The following is a 25,640-nucleotide window of genomic DNA, read 5'->3' on the forward strand; positions in this document are numbered from 1 at the left end:
ACACATTCACTTTTACTAGTGTTCTTCAGTGATGTGACTTTAATCTGACTTTTATTAGATCGATTCGCTGTTCAGTACTGTGTATGCTAACCATCCATCTAGCACATAAAAAGGTCAAATTATGACTAAAATGACTATATGTGTGCGTGAGCTGACCTGGAACCAGGCTCCTGTGGTCATGAGGTCAGCTCCTTCCTTGTTACCCCACTGCTACATACCTCAGGACATGTCACCTTACTGCATCAGGCTCTTTCACATGGGCTCCTGCTTCAGGCACCCTGCTGCCTCCAGACTCCTCCACAGAGTGAAGCCAAAAGAGCATGAAGCCTGTGACTCCCCCCTCATATACAGTAGCAGATAATACAGGTATAGGATCCCTTATCCGGAAACCCGATATCCAGAAAGCTCCGAATTACGGAATGGCATCCAATAGAATCCATTTTATCCAAATAATCCAAATTTGTTTGTACTTGGTCCCAAGTAAGATATAATTAATCCTTATTGGAAGCAAAATGAGCCTGTTGGGTTTATTTAATGTTTAAATGAATTTCTAGGCATGAAGACCCAAATTACGGAAAGATCTGTTATCCGGAAAACCCCAGGTCCCGAGCATTCTGGATAACAGGTCCCATACCTGTACCTATAAATAATTGAACCAAAAGGGACTTTTTCCCTTCCACAGGGATGTCTACAATTACTTTGTACAATAGGGGAGGCTAACCTTTAAAAAAAAGGTTTTTTTGCAGGTTAATAGGCTGTATGTGATCGTTCGATTTGAATCTGATCGAATACGAATCAAAGTGTTTTAAAAAAAAAACTTTGATTTTTCATAGTCCACCAATTGACTCCATATACTGTAGGTTCTAGCAGGTCCCCCATAGGCTAAAACAGCAATTCCGCAGGTTTTAGATGGTGAATGGTCGAAGTTTTAAAGAGAAAATACATTATAAATTTCGATATTCGAATTTTCAAATTTTTTTAAAATTCGAAAACAATTTGGACTATTCCCTAGTCGAAGTACACAAAAATAGCTAAAAATTCGAATTTTTTTTACTTCGAATTTTCACTTCAACCCTTGATAAATCTGCCCATAAGAGAGATAAATATATTGCAGAACAATTTTTTGCTATTGCTTTTCCTGTTATAGGGGTTTCACTGCATTCTTGTCTAACATGAGAAAGGGGAAGAGAGGCTAATATGTTAAATTAAACTATGATATTGCTATATTGCTGAGTACATTGATTACAAGAGAACCTTTCTGTTAAAGGGATGCTTCAGATTTACAGTAACTTTTTGGATGTTATAGAATGACTCATTCTAAGCAACTTTTACATTGGTCTTCATTATTTATTTTTTAAAGTTTTTTTAATTATTTGCCTTCTTCATCTGACTCTTTACAGCTTTCAAATAGGGGCACTGACCCCATCTAAAAAGAAAATGCTCTGTAAAGCTACACATGTATTGTTATTGCTACTTTGTATTACTCATCTTTCTGTTCAGGCCCTCTCCTATTCATATTCTAGTCTCTTCTTCAAATAAATGCATGGTTGCTATGGGTAATTTACCCCCTAGCAACCAGATTGTTGAAATTGCAAACTGGAGAGCTGCTGAATAAAAAGCTAAATAACTCAAAAACCACAAATAATAAAAAACAAAAACCAATTGCATATTGTCTCAGAATATCACTCTCTACATCATACCAAGGGGCCGATTCACTAACTTCGAGTGAAGGATTCGAAGTAAAAAAACTTAGAATTTCGAAGTTTTTTTGGGCTACTTCGACCATCGAATGGGCTACTTCGACCTTCGACTACGACTTCGAATCGAAGGATTCAAAGTAAAAATCGTTCGACTATTCGACCATTCGATAGTCGAAGTACTGTCTCTTTAAAAAAAACTTCGACCCCCTAGTTCGCCATCTAAAAGCTACCGAAGTCAATGTTAGCCTATGGGGAAGGTCCCCATAGGCTTGGCTAACTTTTTTTGATCGAAGGATATTCCTTCGATCGTTGGATTTAAATCCTTCGAATTGTTCGATTCGAAGCATTTAATCGTTCGATCGAAGGAATAATCGACTTCATATATTCGAAGTCGAAGGATTTCAATTCCCAGTCGAATATTGAGGGTTAATTAACCCTCGATATTCGACCCTTAGTGAATCAGCCCCTAAAAGTTAATTCATAGGTGAACAACCCCATTTAAAGAAAGTAAAATGCTGTTGGCTAATCTTACCTCTCCATTGCAATGTTTGCCAGTATTTAGTTATCCTACCCCCTATATACAATAACAATTCAGTACTCCTCAAGGCAAGTTGGCAACATCAGGGCTGGTGTATCCATGCGCTTGTAAGTGGTATCAGCATCAGACAATGGGGAAACAAGGTCTGTTTAGGATGTAAGGGCTTTTTTACCAAAACTCTACTTCCTGCAAAGGGTACAATTCAGACAAAAATTGGGATTACTGTTGAGGTTTTGAGTTAGAAATGGCGAAGATGTTTTTGTCATTAGACAGACTGTCATGTACAACAGGTCCTTGTATGTTTTTACACTTGGGGGCCGATTCACTAAATTCGAGTGAAGGATTCGAAGTAAAAAAAACTTCGAATTTCGAAGTATTTTTTGGGCTACTTCGACCATCGAATGGGCTACTTCGGGTTACTTCGACTACGACTACGAATCGAAGGATTCAAACTAAAAATCAGTGGATATTGGTGATTAGGCACACCCAGGGGCACATTTACCTAGGGTCGAATATCGAGGGTTAATTAACCCTCGATATTCGACCGTCGAAGTAAAATCCTTCGACGTCGAAGGATTTACCACTATTCCTACGATAGAACAATTTTAATCCATCGATCGAAGGATATTCCTTCGATCAGGAAATTGTTAGGAAGCCTATGGGGACCTTCCCCATAGGCTAACATTGGCCTCGGTAGGTTTTAGGTGGCGAACTAGGGGGTCGAAGAATTTTTTAAAGAGACAGTACTTCGACTATCGAATGGTCGAATAGTCGAACGATTTTTAGTTCGAATCGTTCGATTCGAAGTCGAAGGTCGTAGTCGAAGTAGCCCATCCGATGGTCAAAGTAGCCATATTCGACCATTCGAAATTCGAACTTTTTTTCCTCTATTCCTTCACTCGAACTAAGTAAATGGGCCCCCAGTGTTTCTAGTATACCTGATGCTCTGGCCTGGTGGTCCACTTCTCTAAAAATTGCACCAGCCCAGGGTACTCCAGGCTGAATAATGCACTACAGTCTTCATCCTCTCCTCCAGAAGCCCAAATAGCGAGCCTGGGACAGGTGGAGCGGAAGGGGCGCATGACTGAGGTGTGAGTAGAGGAAAGTTGGGAATAGTGGTGAAATGCATTGCGGAAGTTGTAGTGGGGAAAGAAGCTGGGAAGAGGAGGCAGGGCTTAACCTTTAAATAAGGGAAGAAAAGTGCGGGAATCCATATTACCTGGAGACGGCATAGGGGAAACAACGTCCCTCCCTCCCGCCCTGTAAAGATGGGGGGGGTGTATATGGTTCCGTCGCAGCTTTTGCATAGTGGGGCTGCCCTACTGGGTAGCCAAAAAGAGGGCCTGGAAGGTAAAGAAGGTTGGTTGGATAGGCCTGGGGCGAGGCTTAGTGGGCAAGGAGGCACCGTAAGTGAGGATGTAGGTGGTGGAGTCTTAGCCTTAGGCTGGTTAATTGATTTTTGATTAAGAAGGGTTTGGTAAGTTATGTAAACATTGTTAAATGTTATGTGCAGCCTTCAGCGGCTCCTGGTTTTACCCAAAAATGTCAAAATGTTATGCAGTATTATTTTATGCTCGTATGTTTTGGAGTTAAATAAAATAAGTGAATGCAAAAGGTTATTTAATAAACAAGCTGCGGCCTTTTCACCAATTAAAATTCTGTGATTGGAGTGTGATTTATGGGGTGTTTGGGGATTGAATCGGCATCGAAACATACTTTAGTCAAGACATCGACCGTAGAATGTGAGATAGTTGGGTGGAAGTGACATTGACATGTGCATAGGGATCTATAAATGCTGGCTAATGTGTTTTTAATTTTGGAGGGGTTAGTTGTCACCACCCCATTATCACTCTTAATTCTTGGCATCCACATGCAAGCCCCTTACTTGATCACTTTTAAATAGACATTATACCCTAGACTGTGTAAGAAGCAAGGCACGTTGGGAGCCCTGTCGTTAATGTTTACATAATTCAGGTGTCAGGTACAGAGCATCTTTGTACTATTTAGAACTGTGCTCTGCACCCAGTGTTGGACTGGGACACCAGGGGCCCACCCAAAAACCTTTGACCAGGGGCCCACCAATTAATCTTAGACCAGGGGCCCTCTCTTAATACTATTTTTCTTCCTTTCCTCACTCAACCTCTATTCTCCTAGTCTCTTTTCTTTACATACTATACTCAATTTCTCCCTCTATTTAGCCTCTTTGTTCTCATAGAAATAGGGAATGGCCAAGAAATAGGCCAAATGTTTAGCAGCATGAGGGCCCACTGACACCTGGGCCCACCGGGACTTTTCCTGGTATCCCGGTGGGCCAGTCCGACACTGTCTGCACCTTGCCCCAGATACTCAAAGGCACAATTGCACCAAACACTCTGGAACTATAGAAGGGTTAGGTGCAAGTGAGAGAACTATGGCGCATGAATTGGTGTTTGTATCCAACCTTCTGAAAATGAACCTGAAAGTTTTTTTTTAAACATATTCTATTTGGCAGAACTGCATATTGTATTTCATATATTTGTGGCAGAATAGCTGAGTATAAAATGTGTTGATGCCAGCAATGTTCTGTTAACATTTATAATAGTGCAATACATCATGCCTATCTCGATACAGGCTGACAGTGTAGTGACAGGCTTTTGGTTGGGGCATTTCTCTGCTGCACCAACATTTGCACAAGGACAATTTGGACATGAAGCAGGACAGCATATTAGAAGAATTATGTGGAGGTCCAATTAGTTTGCCTTTCCGTTACAGGTATAGAATTTATGATCTGAAATGCTTGAAATGCTCAAGATAATTTAAACATAAAAAAACCCAAACATGATAGTTTTGGCACCAATATGGATTTTTGCAGCTTAGTTAGGAACAAGTACAAGGTACTGTTTTAGTTTTACAAAATAAGAGAAAAATCTCTCCCTGGATATTGAGGTACAGATGTCCATCCTAGGTAGTTTGTACAGCCTGTTTCATCATGTCTGCCTAGGCAAGACTAAATATACTCAAATGGTGTTGATGCTGCTCTAGTCTTATATAAAAGTGTATTTGACACTCACACTACTGATACAATGTTCATCATTAAACTTTAAAACAAATCTGTCCCAGCTCAAATCTGCCTCTCACAGAAGCTTATAGCATAACAGCCCTGTAGATCCCCTGACTCTGTCTAAGGATTATTATTATCAGCCTTTGCGTACATGTTATGCAGTGATTTATGGAGATTGTCCCTGCCCCAGTGGATCTCAGCATTTAATATTCTCATTGCAGTTACAGGCAGTAGAGTCAGATTCATCAGGGTTCAGCTATCCTACATGCATTTTTTTTGAATATCAGAGGAAACGATATCAAATCCAAACACATATAGTCCTGAGTGAAAGTGAACCCAGCACTGCATAGCACAAATGCTAACCAATTCATTTCAAGCCAGTGGCCAGACAGCAGAGAAGTAAAGGCAGGTTGTAGGATATGTGCAATATAAACTGTACCATTTTATCTCTTGCTGAGATAACTGGGGGTCAGTATGTATCCAAAAATCCTCTATATCCTCTCTGTATAGTGCATGGATATCTATTATTATGGCGTCATGGTTCCTGATGGATGTCAAAATGTTTTTACCAAAACACTCAGAGCAAGAGATTAGTTTTTCCATTAAACTGTACTCTGGCTTCATTCAAGCACTAGGTGGATAAGTAAATACATGTCGATAAGTAAACACACTTAAGGTGTCAATACTGATGCAACCCATCCCATAGAATAGTGTAATTTGCTGCAAACTGTTTGAAGGTTCTTAAAGGAGCACTAAAATCCCTTGTTCAACATAAATTCAATGTACAGGGATTGTGCTGAACATACTTTTTATCTATTGCTTTTATTGAAAAAGTTTTTTGTTCATTCTTGAGCTAACCAGGGCAAACAGGGAAACTAAAGCTACTCCATGTTTGGTCCTTTATAGGTAGATAATAAAATTACCATTATACAACCTTTTGTTTATGTTTTTATGTTACCTTTTGTACTGTTATTGCTTTGTCAAGGAAAGACAAGTGTTTTATGCAAATAGCATTAAACAGCTGTAAACAGACACATACAAAACAGTGGTGTGCGGGTCACAAAAAACTCAACCCCCACCCAACCCTAACCTGAAAAAACTCAAACTGAACCCGACCCTAACCTGCAAAAACTCAACCTGTGAAACCGTATCAAACATCTGGCCCTAGCCCACAAACTGTTGCCATTGTAGGTCCCGCACCTGACCTGTATGACTGTATGCTAATTCTGTGTGTGTGCCTCTGGGTTCCAAGTCAGGGAATCTTTGGGAGCAGTGGAGCTTCTCTAGTCTTCTCTAGTCTGACCCGTACCATAACAATCTTTATTTTTATTTATATAGCACTGACATATTCTGCAGAGATTCCAAAATGCATCCTGCCTGCCTGGAACAATCTAGTCACACACATAGTTAACTGTATGTTTTTTGGAGTGTGTAAGGAAATCAGAGCTCACAGAGGAAACCCATGCAGACACAAAGAGAGCATAGAAACTCCTTGCAGTTACTGTAACTGAACATCTACTTTTGTAAGCATCTTTTCACTATGAACCTGCTGGGAAGTGCAAGTGGTTTATCAGTTAGCCCAACTACCTCCAGTTATGTCAGTAATTGCACTGTTTTTAATTTTTCAGCACATATGGTGCCTGGAAATCACTGTTTTCCTTTTACTCCCACAACCATTTTTGCTATTTCCATCTAAAAAGTATCATAATAAGTCCTTTTCTCATGAAAGATGCCATGAAAACTCTATTGCCCTGTTTAGGCAGCTGGACTGCAAGCATCAGGGGGAAGAAGGCAGGAAGAGGGGCCTTTTTGCTTTTCTTGTACTTGTAAGAAAGAATAGAAAGACAAGGTTATGGTTCCTTTGTTTCTGTATTTAGTAGTGATGTCCGAATCTGCCCCATTTTGCTTTGCTGAAAAAATTTGGTGAAATGGCAAAAAACGCATTGAAGTCAATGGGTGTCAAAATAATTTTGACGGGTGGCAATTTTTATGCATGCAGCAATTTTTTTTTGGTTGCTGCAAATTTTCGCCGCAGTTTTGCAAATTTATTCACGGGTGGCGAAACGCAGAAATTCACCACAAATCCGTGCCTGGCGAATTTATTCATCCATCACTAGTGTTTAGCATTTGAAGCCTAAACCCTGGCCAAATCTTGTCAGCTGAAGTTCAACCCAATATGATCCCTTTATTCTTCCGAGCTGTCAATGGAGAAATTGTACAGGTTGGCACAATACTGGAGTAACCAGAAAAATGGTGCACTTAAAAAGGTTTATTTAGAGAAAAAGCACTGTACAAAACAGCCTTACGCGTTTCGTGCCTAAAGGGCACTTAATCGACCTGCTCAGCCCTTTGTTCTCCTCCCTACCCAGCATAAATGTCCCCTTTATGGCACCTACCCTTAGCCCTTCTTGACAGGTCTCTTAAATGAACTTTGTGTATGATGTATAGAGTGATATTCTGAGTTTTCATTCTTTTTATTCTTCGTTGGTTTTGAGCTTTTTATTCAGCAGCTCTCCAATTTCAGCAATCTAGTTGCTAGGGTCCAAATTACCCTAGCAACCATGCATTCGTTTGGATTAGCGACTGGAATATGAATAAGAGAGACCCTGAAGAAAAAAGATGGGTAACAAAAAATAGCAATAACAATAAGGGGGTTATTTATTAAAGTCTGAATGCCAAAATTAAAAAAAAAAAAGTTTTTGATATTTATTATACACTGAGGCTGCAGCTGGATTTATTCTGAAAATCCGACTGTTTCAGGCTTTAAGGGCAAAAATCCTCAATTTTATTGAGTTTTTCCCCCATCCAATAACTCATGCCGTACAGTACGTCGCAAAGAGACAAGACAAAACCAATAAATTATATATACACGTTAAGCAATACTTTATTAGCTTGGTTTTGCAAGGTACTTTGTTTTATGTACACCACCAGCATATAAATTACATTTTGAACACAAATAAAACGAGTGTGCTGGTTTGCTATTAAATTGTATTATTGTGCTAATTCCATTGTAATCGGTGTGACCGACAGGTGGCAGTGCTTCCCCTGATCCCATAAAAATAAATCACACAGGGACCGTGTAATAACAGCCTTCTCTCTGCTTGTGCTCCAATAGGAGGAAGGATCTGGGAGGGGGAGTGGAATGAGACACACCTCTCCGTGACGTCACAGCAGCCAAAGCATGCCAGATTCTTTTCGTTAGGGAGTCACAGACACCGGCTCGCACTGTCAAAAAGTTTTGCAACTCCTGGGAAGTGAGTGTGGAAATAACTGGCACCTCGTTTGCTCCTGGTCTTTTCTTCATACACCAGATAAGGAGGCACAGAATCAGCTCGGGGTTCCTTGTAGTCTGCTGCCCTGTGGGTATATAGTGAATTTACAATGGATTGAACTGCTCAATAGCTGCTAATGAGGAGTTCTCTGGATTTGGGTCACTGAAACAAGACCAGTGTCAGAGACAGCTGATCGTTACTATTTTCTCTTCTTGGTGACAGTTAAAGACTCAGGATGGGGTCTCTTAGTCGGAGTCTGGGATTATATATCTGCATCTTCTTCATAAGTCAGTCCTGCTTGTCTCTGGAAGAGAAGAAAGGTAAGGAAAGCTATTCACTGTGTGCCTATAGTAAAGCAACACCCCATGGGTTATCTGCCTATTATAGTGGCAATGTTGCTTTAACTAGTGAATTGTGTTTAGTTCTGTAGCCAGGAATAAGACATGACCTTACCTGTCTGGCTATAGGTACTCTTCTTTTGGGGTAACTAGTGGGCAAGGGATGTGTCTACTGTCAGAACTACAAAGATACAGTGATCATAAAACATATGAAATCCGTTTTCTTCACTGACTGCGATTCCAATACCCCTCTATAACGCAAATCATCCTGAGAAAAAGGTTCATCTGGTTGTAATTTGTTATGAGCAGGAGTAAGCAAGTGCGTGCCTCTGTGTACACCTTCAGTTACTGTGTGGATGAACTTGATACTGCGTCTGATCTGTGTAGAATAATTACCGACGCAAATGACATTTACAAAAATGTAGGGATGCGTTAAAGTCATCATATGATATAGTAGCATAAATAAGGACAAACATTTGTGCTTAGCAATGTTTTTATTGTTTATTGGACAACAGCAAAATAGCAAGAAGTTTTATAATATGGTGTATGGGTTGTTAAATTAGCAGGTTAGAAAACAATATATTAAATGTGCACAAAGGAAATATAAGCTCTGATTTTTTTGGACTTATATCACTTTGCCCCCATCAGAGCTGATCCACACACTGGACACGAGACAAGGAACTTAGAAAAACTAAATGCATAATAGTTTATTTGCATGTGATGGATTCATAAATTGATGCATTACTGTATGGGTGTGTGTGTGTGTGTACAGTATAGTTAGACAGGCTTACTAATGAGTGAGTGGATGCATGTATGGTTATAAAACTCCAGGATTCCCAACATCTGTACTTAACATAAAATATCATGAGCACCTATCTGACTGTACAACAATGTGTGATTGTGCAAAAATCAGTTTACGAATGGTCGTGCCTCTGATTTTAGTCTTATTTTAGTCCTATTGTTACACCTTTGTTGCATAGTTAGCTCTAATCACAGACACTCTATGAACTGTAGAATAATGTTAGGCAGTGTGCTTTCCATGGGTGAAATCTCCATCTACTGAGCAATTTGTTTTACAGTGCTCTTTCAGATCACAGAGGGTTAACATATATTGTCATGTGTGCTGCTAATAGGATCCGCTAAATAACTACTTGGGCTAAGATGCTGGCTGGCTCCCCACCCTTTTTAGGAGAGAATTCACCAGGAGCTTGCTATACAAGCTGAGATTTGTATTTGTTCTAGCACATTGCACTTTGTACTGTAAAAATAACAATACTTTAACCATTCTGGCATGCTGCAGTCTTGACTTGGGGCAATAGAATTAAAACTGTCAGGTGTGCAAAGTGAATTTGACACTGTAGGACTAAACTTGTCTCCCTATTGAATCTCAAATATCCCACAATGGTCACAAATGCAATTGAATGTATATATGAAACAAACTCCAACATTTAAATAAAACCTTTTTTTTACATGTATGTTTTGCATATTTCCTTCAAATTTCAGCCACTTTATATATTATATATATCAATATTTATATATTTATTTATATGTATTTACATTTTGTTTTAGTTGTCTAAATGTGAATTGGTAGGTATGTCATTGCTGCTAATATCACCCTTATATTTAGGGTGAGGGGTATTTTTGCTTTGTGTATATGAGTATATATATATATATACAGGTATGGGACCTGTTATCCAGAATGCTTGGGACCTGGTGCTTTCCGGATAAAGGACCTTTCTGTAATTTAGATCTTCATACTTTAAGTCTACTAGAAAATCATTTAAACATGAAATAAGCCCAATAGGCTGGTTTTGTTTCCAACAAGGATTCCTTATATCTTAGTTTGGATCAAGTACAAGTTACTGTTTTATTGTTACAGAGAAAAAGAAAATAATTTCTTAAAATTTGGATTACTTGGATAAAATGGAGTCTATGGAAAACGGCCTTTCTGTAATTCGGATCTTTTTGGATAATGGGTTTCCGGGTAACGAATCCCATACATGTATATATTTTTGTCTTAATGTAGATATGAATTTTCCCAGTTTTATCTTTGGAACATTAAGGGGCATTCATTTAATTACATTTTAATGACGTTACTCCAGTAAGAATTCTGCCTGGTATCTGTGCACCTGACTCGCTGTTCTTGCTTTATGTATTTGGCTAAGGATGGTTTAAACAGCTTCCTTCTAGTGCCTAACTGAAGAAAACATTACGTCAGCCCTTCTGTTTAATTACAGTGCAATATTGGCAGCCCAAAACTGCATATCATACCTATGCTAGATAACATTGGGAGGGCTGATATACAGAAGTGCTGGCTGGCACCCAGAAGTGTTCCCTGCCACCCATTAACAGCTGGGTAGCACATTTCTCTTTTACATCCACTTTAAATTCTCTCTATGACAGTGGGTATTTGTGAACCGTAATAATGATGCCACATTTAAGTGTATCAAACAGAATCTACTTTAGTTACTTGATCATACAGTTGTGATGGACCTCCATATCTGGGAAACAGCATAGTTTATGATTGAGTATCACAGTTGTACATTTCTTCTAATGGTTATAATGTAACGAAAATGATCATTGTGTAATATTGCTTAACAGTTTTACAGCAGGCAGGGGTAAACAATTGTACCAGCACTTCCTGCTATCTAATATGAAAGTCTACCTTGCCCTGCAGGGACAGGCAACAATCATTTCCATCTACTGTAGGTGAAAGTACAGCAAGAAAGCAAGTTGACCTCTTGGGGGAATACACAGAAACCTATAGTAAATGTGCTTAAAGTTCAGTTTACTTCCGTCTTCATGAAACTGCTGTGGATTACAGAAACTCTAAAGGCATCGTTAATTGTTCCACCTAGTTAATTTACAAAAAAAGTTAAACAGTAAGAACAATGCAGTATACATAGACAGGCCCCTACAAGCAGCCGTAATGCTACTCTCTGTAGAGATTACATCTTAAAGGGGCAGTAAAAAAATAAGCCCTTGCACTGCATTGAAAAGACAAATATGTACGCTAGCTTGCAGTCACTAATGAGTAAAAATGCATTAAACGAAGCGCCGCTTGTGCCATACCGCAGGAGTTTTTTCATTATAGCCGGCGGAAGACAGGGGGAAGCCGTTCGGGGAGATTAGTCACCCCAAAGAAGAGGCGATTAGTTGCCAGGTGACTAAATCTCCCCGAATCGTCAGGTGTGCCCTTACCCTTAAGAGCAAAGATAGAATAATGAAATGCTTATATATCCAGTAAATAAGGTGAGGGACTAAAGGGGAATCTTGACAGGCTATGGTCCACCTATTACCCATCCATGTGAAGTGACAGACAGAGATCCCAGTTGCCCACTGCTGTTTTGCCCCAGGCCCCGACTTAGAGTGGAAGAATTTTTTAGGGGTGGCATGCGACCCAGCTGCATCACAATGGGTTAAGAAGCACAGGGGGTATGTGGGAGATTTGCTAGCTCTATAAATCTCCTGCATGCCAATCCCTGTGCTCTGGATCCAACAACATAAGACTTGCACATGCATATGAAGGGGGGAGGCGAGATAGGGGGTCTACTAGTGGTCTTGTTTTCACCTGATGTCAGTGCCAGTGAGAACATCTTGTGTGCCACTGCCAAGTCCCAAAAAGGATTGATAATCCATTTGTATTAGGGTAAGGTATGGGCCAGACAGGAGTCTGCTATTGGATGTTAAATTGTAAGTGGACACAATAAAGAGGCCTGCCTGATTTCCCTGCAGTGTCATGCTTTCATCCACTTGAACACTTGGGGTTGGGAATAAAGGCATCCCAGTAAAGCTCAATATGAAAGACAGTACTGCAATGTATTGTTGTGTTGTCTGATCTACTACCTGCCATGTCATAGGGCAGCCAGCTGCAGATGGAGTAGATTAGCAATATTTAGTGCAGTAATTGTTATGTATACCACCCCAGCACTCCTGCTGATCTTTGCCCTGCTCCCACTTTGGTATACTTTCATTTTTATGGGGTTATATAATAAAAGGGTTACGTTTGCTGCAGGTCTAGTTACCTATAGCAACCAGTCAGCAGGAAGCATCTTTTGATCACCTGTTAAAAGAATGTGGACACATTATTTGACTGTATCTAAAATGTTTCCATTATCATTTATGAACCGTGAAATTGTCAAAACAGATAAATAGATAGATATATTTTGAATACCGGTCAAGCGCAGTATCAAAACCATGCAACTGCTGTGGTGATAACCTACTAGCAAAACATCCAAGAATGCTCAGGTTGAGGAATGGGCGGGCCAGCTCTGTGAAATTTGTTTGTTTGTCATCTAATTTGGGAACTGAAAAGTCTTTTGTTCTCATGCAGAGTTGTAAAACGTTGTGTGTACAAACAAAAGGTAAGGGCCATTGAATTGTACTAATCCAAATGATCCAAAATATTGAATCAGATGTTATCTGTTCTGCTGATCTTATACGATACTCATTTTACTCCCATTTTAATGAAAGGCAAACAGTTTGTCAATGTGCAATAACTCATAGCAACCAATGAGATGTTTGCGTTCAAATAGGTGACCTGTAAATGCTAATGGCTTGGTTGGTATAGGTGACCGTATAGGTGGAATTAGATTACAACCACCTTCCCTTTACTGTTTGTTGTGACTGTTTTGTTAGTAGGATCCATTGTGGGGGATGCTAATTTGATTATCTACCCTGAAAAATACAAAAAACATAGATATTGTGTGATTAAAACAACAGGCAGAATGTATGTTCAGCATAAATCCCATAAAAAGAAGGTATACTCCCACTCCATCCACCCATATTCCCCAACCCCAGCAATTAGGTTTGTGCATTGTTCCATGCCGGTGTTCACATGTTCATTCTTTTTACACATAGGGCCCCTGAGACCATGGTGATTGGGGTGATATTTGAGACCTGACTTCACTGTAATAACTCCCCTTTTTATAATATATGTTTTTGTGCTGTTCTTTATTATCAACCCAACTCGTTTCTTGCTAAACAGCCCTTAGCCATATTCCTTTCCCAGGAGAGACTGGGAGTGTAGGTGTTAAACAACAGCCCTTTTGTAGCTTACATAAAGTTTTTTTTTTTCATTTATTATCGGCACTCCTGTAAATGTTGAACTTTGTCAGAGGAGGTTTGGCTGGAATCCAGTGGCAGAACAAGCCAGATTGCAGTGCCCCTTTGCACAGCTGCAGAGCTTCACTGAAAGCGTTCCGTGACTCTGTAAGATCGGTTGGGTCGCTGGAATGGAAACACACCTCTACCTAATTACACAATTCACGTTCCAGGATTACAAGTCTCTGCCTGTTCTCCATATGTAAAATTTTGGGGAGTTGCCTTAAGTAACTTGTCTTCTAGGTCTGAGGTTTAACAATGTGCTAGGGACAGAAAGAAATATGAATATATCCTAGCAAACTCTGTCCCTAGCAAACTATATAGGGAAAGGTATATACATATACACATATATATTTATGTAAAACTTTTGTGGAGCTGAGGTCAGTGAAGGTTATGCTTTACTTATTGTTGCTTTTCCTGTAACTTGTTCCTTGCAGGAACAAAACTTTCAATGTTAAACAAGACACAATTTGACAGAGATAGCTCAGTTTATTATATTGTTATAAAATCATATCAGGTGAGGAATTACAGGATATACAACCTTTGCACGACATTTGTGGCAGACCTAGCATTCCCAGCATCCCCTACCAGACTAGCTATTCAAGGTAACTGGTAGCATTAGTGAATATGTCCTGTCTTTCATAAATAGTTTTCTCCCTGTTCTTTGCCAGCAGATTATTAGTGCCAGGGCAGTGTCACATGGATCAGAATACTTGTATTTTTAAGGCAAGCCATAAGTCATTACATAACTGAGATGTGATTCGAAAGTCCACAAAGGCCCGGCCCTAGGGCTGCAGAATTTTAGGGGCGGCATGACACCCACCCATATCACAATAGGTTCAGAAGCACTGGGGAAATAGCTCTTCAAATCTCCTGTGCACCAATCTCTATGCTCTGGACCCAAATAAAAACACTTTGTGCATGCAGATGAAGGGTGAGCTGGAAGGGGAAAATGGGGTGACAAGTGGTTCCAGCCTAGGGGCACCCTATGTATAAATCCGGCCCTGAGCCTGAGGAGGTATGGCGCTGAAGCATACATTCTACTGGAGGTTAATTTGCTACCTCTATTTACTCCGTGGGTCCCTGGACCAGGACATACAGTATAACCAGGGTACTATTGGAGTCTAACTGAAGGCACTGATCCCCTTCAACATGAATTTTCAAAGGAAAACACACAGGAGGAAACTGCAAAAACTAAAAATCGGACATGGTTGGCATAATATGATGATCCACTCCTCTTATGTGATCTTTTTGTCCCACAGTGCTTCGTACTGCACTCAGCCAAATGTAGACATTATAAATGTTTAACACAAAAATGAGTGTACATTATCTTTAGCACAATGGTGATTAGATGTGGCATTGCTAGAAGTGCTGCTTGGTCTGTAACCTTGTTTTTCCTGAGGCAGTATGTTGGACACAGTACTTCAGTTAATCCTCTTTCGACCATAATACCATTCACCAATAATTTGCTGCCTGTGGGTTTTTGTTCATGTATTAACTAGCAGGTTGTTGCTCACTTGACCTCTTCTCTGACAAAAGTGAGGGCATTATGTCAATACCCTTTATGAGAATAACAGCACAGGTAGAAGCTGAAAGTATTTCCAAAGTATTTCCAAAGTATTCTTCATATTGAAAACTCATTTTATTTGTTAAAAGGCAATAAGGAAAAAAAAGGTAAATGAACCGTCAGCAGAGATACCATTAACCATTTTGGTGTTTTCTAGTGACTTCTAATTCTAATTATTTTTTTTATATCAGCCATTTAGACTTGATTCTTGAAGATACAAACAAGTGTTACAATACCAATACTATTGGATTGCACACATAAATGTGTGGCTACTTTCTTGCACTAGTACTCACAGTTTAGTCTAGCTCTGTAAATAACTTTCCAATGCAGAATGCAAGTGGAACTGAAATTCTTGCACTAACAATATTAGCTACATAGCCAAATTCTGGAGGTAAATAAAATATATCACACTTCAGGACACAAAGTATGAGAGCTCATAAATGATCACTTGTTTAAATAAACCACCTTAATTTGACTGTTTGAATAGTATTTGGAACATCTCCTATGGTTTTGTTTACCTTTTATATGCCCTGCAGCCATTTATTTTTATCTCGTGCTAAAAGGTCCTTTCACAGAAGTGTATTGAACATGCCTGCAACTGTTTCTCAAGCTTAACACAATTAGTTATCAGAATGACTTTGGTAGTATTCATTTTATTGGTTTATTTGTGGTATAGCTTAGAAGCCAATAGATCAGGGTCACTTGTAAACTTTCAATACATGGAAAAACCAATTAGGATGTGGAGATTATATTATTTGAAACAGAGGAATAAGAAAAGTTGATGGCTTGTTTAGTTTTGCCAGTGATTTTGGGCTGGACCTTTTATTTTGTTGTCAGGTGCCTTTTGCCATGCTTAGGTTTGTGTATATATATATATATATATATATATATATATATATATATATATATATATATATATATATATATATATATATATATATATATATATATATATAGGACAGTCACAATGATTCTTACATCCCGTCCAAGCTTTTCTGTATCAGACTCTGGAGGTACATAGAACAAATGCATTCACATACATACATCCACATTGAAATTCAGCAATACTGATGTTATTTTTATGCTGCAGAGGCAGCCACTATAAATATGGAGTGTGCATAAATCCCTTAACAAATGAGTAGGGTTTGGAGTTTGAAGGTTTTGAATGATGTAATTACAGTATGTTGCTTTGCATCAGAATAAATTATTTCTAAAAATATGGCCATCGGCATTAATTACTGCCCGTTAGATAACCTGGAAAAGTGAGCAGATGTTTTCCTTTTGCGGGATCTATTTCAAAAGCATTATTTAACAAGCAGCACAAAAAGAAAAGAAATTCTTCCTCTGTCGATGATTGCAGGCTGCCAGCTAGATTGAAAGGTAGGCAAATTAACTATTAATTAATGCTGCCTCTCTGTCTTTTGTATCTAAGCTGGTCTAATTATGAACTCAATGAATAATTGATAAGCCCGACCACTGTGATATTCTGTTATCACAATGTATGTTACAAGTGCTGAAAGTTTGCTACAGTTTCCAGTGGCTGTGCAAGGGCTTTTGTGCTCGGCTAGACAGTAAGTTCGCTACCCATACATCGCTCTTTGGAGCCTGAGAAGGTTTCACTGCGGTTCACTGGCATTGTAGTTATAAGGCAGACACTAGAAAGCTCTTTGTTGTTGCACTTAAACAATGCATTTAGATAAGGCATACATTTAGTTTATAAACACCTTCCAAAGCAATGTCAGTCGTCATGCATTAACAGACAAGAACTATAGTAAAGCTAGCCATAAGCTGGCCATAGACGCAAAGATCCGATTGTACGAATCAACGTACGATCGGATTTTACCATCTCCCGACCTGCCACTAACCATTCAGTCTTACCATTCTGATCAAATAAAGAAGTAAAAGAACAGATCAGCCAATGTTCTGCCCCTGACAGCAATCGTACGATAGTTATGTCTGACAAAGCTGGTGACAGTCTCCCACTGAAAATCTTACGATTGGCAATACACGCAGAGATATTATCGGCAGCCGACAGAAATTTTCTAACCTGACCGATCTCGGGCGGACAAAAATGTTGGGACTCTCCACACACGGTCCGAAAATCGTACGAATCCACGATTCATACGATCGGATCGTTGTGTCTATGGCCAGCTATAGACGCAAAAATCCGATCGTACGAATCTTCGATTCATACGATTTTTGGACCGTGTGTGGAGAGTCCCGACATTTTTAGCCCCACAGAGATCTGTCGTTCAGTCGATCGGACAGGTTAAAAGAATTCTGTCGGCTGCCGATAATGTCTCTGCATGTATTGCTGATTGGAGTGGGAGACTGTCACCAGCTTTGTCGGACATAAACTTTCGTACGATTGCTGTTATGTTGGCCATACATGGGCAGATAAAGCTGCCAATATCGGTCGTTTGGACCGATTTGACATTTTATCTGCCCATGTATGGGGGCTTCCGACGGGTCTTCCCGATCGATATCTGGCCACGATATCGATCGGGAAGGTTGGATTTTTACCCGACCGACCCGTCGGAGCCGCATGGCGCATCGTAATTCGATCGTTCGGCCATACGGCCGAATGTTCGAATTACCCCCGATATAGCCATGCAGTTTAGTGGCATATCGGGGAAAGATCCGCTCGTTTGGCGATGTCGCCAAACGAGCGGATCTTGGAGTCTATGGCCACCTTTAGGGGCAGAACACTGGCTGATCTGTTCTTTTACTACTTTATTTAAACTAAAGGTTAGTGGCAGGTCGGGAGATGGGGAAGTCCGATTGTTCGAGGATTCGATCTATCTTTGCGTTTATGGCCATTTAAGTTGATATATATATATATTTTTTTAAAAGATTCGGTATGCAACATATGTGCACACTGTTCCACTGAATAATCCATGGTTCCAAATTACCAAATCACCACCAAATAAAATTATCTTAAAGCACTTCAGCACCATTTATAGAAAGCACAATATAAATGGATTTAGAGAATGATATTCTGATGCAATTTGCAATTGGTTTGCATGTTTTATTATTTGTGGTTTCCAAGTTATGTAGTGTTTCTCATTCAGTAGCTCTCCAAATTGCAGTTTCCGCAGTATGGTTGCTAGGGTCCAAATTACCCTATCATTCATGCATTGATTTGAATAAGTGACTGGAATATGAATAGGGGATAAGTTATAAAAAGTAGTCAAAAACAATACATTTGTAGCCTTACAGAGCATTTGTTTGTTTTTTTAAATGGGGTCAGTGACCCCCTTTGGAAACTGGAAAGAGCCAGAAGAAGAAGGCAAACTCAAAAACTATATATATATAAAAAAAAGAAATAATGAAGACTATTTGAAAAGTTGCTTAGAATTAGTCACTCCATAACATACTAAAAGTTAACTTAAAGGTGACCCACCCCTTTAAGCTCACAGTGTAATGCAAACACTCCATCACCGTGTTCTATTGTAATATGATGAATTCTGGGATTTGGAAGTCCCTCTGCTTTCAACAAAGTTAATGCACCAACCAATATAGAAAGCAGAGGGATTTCAATCCCAGAATCCAACACTTCACTGGAACAATGTGAGGGAAGGGTTGCTTTATGCTGTGATGTGATGGAAGTCAGTGAGAACCAGGGAGACTTGTACTGACATTTCTTTATTTGCATAAAAACACAAGGGGAGAAACACTACATGTGAAATTAGTCTTAGATGACAGATTAGATTGGCAGAGCTGATAGAAAACTTACTGCAATAGGAAACATAGACTTGGGCCTCATATTAAAGAAATCTGTACAATATAATAATAGTGTGTCAGGTCAACCTAATAATTTCATTTTGGTGTTAATAATACTTTAGCCCTTTTACATCAAGGGTCCTTTGATCTTGACACACTGGGTGTTGCCAGTAAATAAACGGCAAGGCACGGATCTAAGTGGAAGCCATAATCACAATTTATGCTTTTTACACAATGGTTTTTATATAGGCACCATAAAGTCTATGGTGGGTGGCACGTAAGGCATTATACTTGTCATTTTACAGTGCATGATAAGAAACAGCTCTGCACTTTAATATAATAAAAAAAAAATCGAATGCATTCCAAAAGTTGTGTGTGCAAAAGTTACAGTTTTCAGATTATAATATGACTATGTAATACATACCATCACGTGACGTAGCTAATTGACTATACACATGGATGGTCAGATTGCACTGCACAGATCATAACTCCGTCTTCTGATAATTCCAGTTAATATGGATTGTAACCGATTGCTGGCAGGGACCTCATTACCTAAAGTGGTCATCCCCAGCCAGTGGCTCGTGAGCAACGTAACTCACCAACCCATTGAATATTGCTCCCAGTGGCCTTAAAGCAGGTGGTTATTCTTGATTTCCTGATTTGAAGGCAAGTTTTGGTTGCATAAAACCAGACAAACAGAACCTCCTGTAGGGGCTACCAAATGGCCAATCACAGTTAATCAGTTCTCAGTGCATGTAGTACTTTAGCTGATAAATACTCTTTCCTCCAAAAATCCTCTCCACCTATACCCCCTACTCACAACTGGGAAATGCCAGAGGGCAACTAGTTTCCTTTATGATATATGAACTGATCGACTGCATATTTGAAATTTGGCCATACGCAGATGCTGCCAATGTGCAGTACACATAATCCAGACAATATTGTTCATAGGTCTGCATAAATGGGTTACTAAAGAACAGACTTGCATATTGTTGTAAATGTTTTAAATGTTACCCTTACTTCATGATGACTGTATATACAGTATATTCAAATGACACTGTGACTGATCTAACTACTTGGGACAGTAGTTATACAGGTTTTGTTTGACTGATGACTCCTTAAAGCATTTACAAGGGTCATTGGTCAGTCAACACTGATAAAATCAGAACAGAGTTTGATTTGAGTTTGTGGACTAGAAAGAAGAAAGAAACGTTGCTAAGGTTTTTGAGCTATTCCACATAAAAAAAGGAAGATTCAGTTTCTTTCCAAAAATGTCTGCCAACTGCAGGAAGAGTAAGAGAAAATGTCTCTTGTAGAATGCACGTAACAGCAGTCCCTGTATTAAACCATCACAGTTAATCATTTTCTTTGTCCCAGACATGGTTCCTTGGCTATTGTGTTAAGAACAAAAGCTTGTTGCCATGACGACTCCAAATCTAGCTAATTGATGCAGGTCTTGGCCTTTGATAAGGAACCAAAAATTGATTCTATGTTCTTAATTAAAGGGATACTGTCATGGGAAAAAACATTTTTTTCAAAATGAATCAGTTAATAGTGCTGCTCCAGCAGAATTCTGCACTGAAATCAATTTCTCAAAAGAGCAAACAGATTTTTTTATATTCAATTTTGAAATCTGACATGGGGCTAGACATTTTGTCAATTTCCCAGCTGCCCCTGGTCATGTGACTTGTGCCTGCACTTTAGGAGAGAAATGCTTTCTGGCAGGCTGCTGTTTTTCCTTCTCAATGTAACTAAATGTGTCTCAGTGAGACATGGGTTTTTACTATTGAGTGTTGTTCTTAAATCTACCAGGCAGCTGTTATCTTGTGTTAGGGAGCTGCTATCTGGTTACCTTCCCATTGTTCTTTTGTTTGGCTGCTGGGGGGGAAAAGGGAGGGGGTGATATCACTCCAACTTGCAGTACAGCAGTAAAGAGTGATTGAAGTTTATCAGAGCACACGTCACATGACTTGGGGCAGCTGGGAAATTGACAATATGTCTAGCCCCATGTCATATTTAAAAATTTAATATAAAAAAATCTGTTTGCTCTTTTGAGAAATGGATTTCAGTGCAGAATTCTGCTGGAGCAGCACTATTAACTGATTCATTTTGAAAAAAATGTTTTTTCCCATGACAGTATCCCTTTAAGTATACTGTTAGTGGTTTAAGATTAGATAATTTTTTTCTGCACAGTGTTTTTTTTTTTTTTTTTACAATTTCTGACTGAAAATAAAAACCTTAATTTTTTTTTTACTGTCGTTTATCATTCTGGGTTTTATATTTAGTTTTTTCCTTTACTCTTTTTAGTGGGGGTGGGGTTCTCTCACACCAAATATCCCAACTGAGGCTACTACTGAAATGATACAGTTATGATTGAGAAAATAGCATTTTATTTAGGCAACTGGATTACATAAAATTTGACCTTGGGCTGAGAGCATGTGGTAGCCATACTGTAGCTAGCGTTGCCAACCGGCCTGTAAAACATCTGCCAAGGCCGGTATTACAAATTTGTAATTGTAATTGTAATTTGTAATACCCTTAAAAAAAGCCCTTGGCCCGTCCCAATTCGCTCAGAATTTACTTTTTTTTTTCAGGCTTCTGGCCATAGCGCATGTAGCTCCACCCCCTTTTGCATCACTGTGCATGGCTCCGCTCCCTTTTGTATCCCGCCCCCCCACCTAAATTTTTTTTTTAGAAAAGGTGGCAACCCTAACTGCAGCCTTGTATCACTGTGCAGTTATACCGGTTAGCATCCTGAAATCAAGTTAAGGGATTGCTATTATTGATTAATTATAAAGAAAAAAACAGCCAATTATCTTCATTTATAAGGCTAATTCCACACAAGGCTATTTCTCTGCCTGATTATAAATGCAGGCAAAGAAGCAGTTGATCCACTCCCATCTGCACAATGGCCTAACTGTATTGACAGGCACATTACATGGCAGATTTTAGTATGGAAATGCAACAGAATGCATTTTTGTGTCAAAATCCACTGTGTATGTCTACACAGAGGCCAAAACAGTGGGTGCAAATGCAGTTACAAGGGAGCAGATCGGCTGTTTCTATGCCTGCATGTAAACACAGGCATTAGTCTGAAGCACTAGAAAATGATACAGTGCATTAAAGGGCATGTAAAGGCAAAAATATAATATCCCATTTTTACTTTCTTTAATGAAAAAGAAATCTATCTCCAATATACTTTAATTAAAAGATGTCTATAGTTTTTATCATAAACCTGACTGTATGCAGTGCAATTCCCCCTTCTTTTACTGCTGTTGATAGGAATTGTCAGATGGTCCCCAACTGCTGTGCAGGTAAACGATCATACTTTCAAATGGCAGGGGGAGCCCCCCCACCTTACTTCACAGAACTCGAGCAGCATTGTTGGATTCCCTGTAGAGATTTGTATCCAGAGACGCAGTGCAGTCTCTATATTATGATTATTAATCAGCCTTGCTGTATTGGCTTCTATGGCAGATATTATTTGACTTGTGCTGTTTTGATAATTTATGACGATCCCTAAGCTTAACCTCCCAACTGAAGCCCAGACCACACTGAGCATGTGCGAGTCTTGATATTGCAGAAATGTCTAACAAAGTTACAAGATGACAGCCCCCTGCGCCAACTTTGAAAGCATAAATCATTTGTCTTATTAGGCTGCTGGTGCAGTAAGTTCATGTTTATATTTAGTATACATAATACAGCATTTCTAACATTATTCTATTTAAGACTTTAGTTGCCCTTTAAAATGAATTAGCTGGCAACCTGAAGAAGAGCTGTCTACTTTCAAAAGCAGCCTATCGAGGGTCCTGTGGCACGGAAGTGACTTCACACACATGTGCACAAACCATCCCAAAGCCACAGATTCTGTGCTCTGCATGCGCACATCAGATTCTTTTGTGGAAAATTGTCAGAAATTAGGAGAATGCTTAAGAGTGACGGGAGACATGGGACAGAGCCCAAAATCTGGTAACTCACGAAGAAATAGGGGGTTGACAGCTCTGCATGAAGTTACCAAACTTGAATGCATATTCATTTGGTAATTATAATACAATTCATAATCATAAGTGTAATATTTATAAGTCTAGATCTGTAATGAATCTTTTTTTGGGTTCTGTTATTTTTTAAATTAAATAATGAACACTGGTTGATAGCAGTTACAATAAAGTTCTCAAAAAGGAAAAACTCACCAATTATGAGAAGGGTTCCAGGTGCACCGCCCTGAAGCTTCAGCTGAGGGAGCAGATACCTGTGTAGAGAAAAAAGAGCAGGCACTTCCAAAGACCAATCTACCAGTCAGACCTGTCAAATAATGAGTAGTTTATTTCAGTATACAAGGATATAGCCTTACGCATTACGTATCATTCAGACATATTCAGTCTATGATAAGGGGGTTATTTATCAAAGTTCGAATTTATCTTAATATTTTCTGCTACAAACTCCGATCAAATCCGCTCAGGTTTTTTAGGCTTATTTATTATTACATGTGTTTTGCGGGAAAAAATCATCTGAATTTTACGTTTTTTACGGATTTTTCACCCGAAAACTTCGGGTATTGCACGAAACCCAGTGCACATCAAAAAACCATTGACTTATATGCAACCTCGACAGGTCTGTGATATGCAGATTCAGACTTTTCCATCCTCAGGGTTTAATAAATTCCAAAAAAATCGTGATTTTTTTTTAAAAGTCTGATTTAAAAAAAAAAAATCTGAATGATACTAGATGCGTAAGGCTGTATCCCTGTGTACCGAAATAAACTACTCATTATTTGACAAGTCTGTCTGGAAGATTGGTCTTTGGAAGTGCCTGCCCTGTTATTTTTTAAGCAAAAGTTCTTACTACATCATCTATAAATCTATTAGTTGAAATATGAAGGTGCCTTTTTTTCCAACCAGCCACTATTCAGGTGCTTAAGCCTTCCCTTAACAATACTTGTTTTGTGTAAGAAACATTCCCTCTTTTACTGCAAGATCTTACTTGCCCTCAGCATTTGCAGCACTGTGTAAACCTTCTAAAGATTTAACAAAAGGCATGTTTAGCACTCATTACCTGGCTCCTCTGCAATGTCACACTGTTTGTTTGTTTGTTTTTTTGTTTGTTTGTTTTTTTTTTAACAACCCCAGGGATGGGGGGTATATTTTATTCAATAGGTTTACTCCAAAACTTAGTGGAGTAGTGTTACTGGAGGAGCAAGTCATACTGTAACTACCTGTGGCCTTTTGGCAGATCTCTTACCTAAAACTTTTCAATATCGGACATAAGATTTTAAAGGAGCTAATATCTAAGCCTGATGTTCAGAGCAGTGAAACCCCACATCTGCCCATAACATCTAAATAAAATGATATGATTAAAAACATTATTTCCACAGTGAGATGCACTGAACTGTAAGCTTAGTGGTGTCAGTGCAGCTTTACTGTGCAATAACCTTAAAACTGTAAGCACTCAATGCAAACTGTGATTGGCCATAATAATGCCACTTTTAAATGGGGGTTTGTTCTCTCATTTTTTTTGTTTTGTAATTATGTTGAAATTATTATACTGCTACCGAATCAACCCCTACAGTGTTATACCTTATGTCAACTTTAATTTTCCTTGGTGAGTGGGTGCAGTATTTTAATTAGTTTAATTACAGAGTGATGTACACTTTGCGGCTCTGATGTTGACTTGGTAAATATGAGACTTTACATGTGTGTTTGCACAGTAACTGTGGGTGATGTTTGCCGAGCTTGTAAAACCAAATCACTTCACAAATTGATGTCATTTTTGGAATGCAAAAGGCCATTGTGGTGGGTTAACTTCTTAACTGACAGGGGACTTATCTGGGGATCAAGACCAGATTAAAAACGCTGCACTGATTCTGTTGCATGGTGAGAAAGTCAAAGGTTCACAGTACTTTTATAGCAAGTAACATAAAAAAAAAAGAATATGACTTGCCGCATGCATAATATGATTACAAATAAGACTACTTATATATATGTGTAGATTATATTTTATAAGATATCATTTATATTACATACTCACAACCTTAAACCAAATATATGTTTGTTCCCGAATCTGTCACGTAGAATTTACAATATAAACGACTCTCTGTACTTGAGGATTCAAGGCATTCCAATAACAAATACAAATGTATTGTTATTGATACTTTCTATTACTTATGTTTCTATTTAGGTCCTTTTCTATTCATATTCCAGTCTCTTATTCATATCAGTGCATGGTTGCTAGGGTAATTTGGACGCTAGCAACAAAGTGCTGAAACTGGACACTACAAAGCTGCTGAATAAAAAGCTAATTAACTCAAAAACCACAAATAATAAAAAATGAAAACCAATCTCAAATTGTCTCATAATATCACT

At 38.9% G+C, this 25,640-nt stretch overlaps 1 protein-coding gene across 2 annotated transcripts in view; it reads left to right on the top strand.

The window, feature by feature from the left end:
* The first annotated feature begins 8,453 nt into the window (after window positions 1–8,453).
* Window positions 8,454–25,640, top strand: part of egfr.L (epidermal growth factor receptor L homeolog) — a 135,385-nt gene continuing 118,198 nt past the window's right edge. The window contains exon 1 of one of the 2 annotated variants that reach the window (XM_041566091.1): window positions 8,454–8,870. In XM_041566091.1, coding sequence (XP_041422025.1) covers window positions 8,786–8,870 — 85 coding nt within the window. In that variant the 5' untranslated portion in view covers window positions 8,454–8,785. The remainder of the gene's footprint in view (window positions 8,871–25,640) is intronic. The other variant, XM_018267536.2, reaches the window with a different exon arrangement.

The sequence above is a fragment of the Xenopus laevis genome, chromosome 6L, assembly GCF_017654675.1.
Source record: "Xenopus laevis strain J_2021 chromosome 6L, Xenopus_laevis_v10.1, whole genome shotgun sequence".
Classification (NCBI taxonomy): domain Eukaryota; kingdom Metazoa; phylum Chordata; class Amphibia; order Anura; family Pipidae; genus Xenopus; species Xenopus laevis.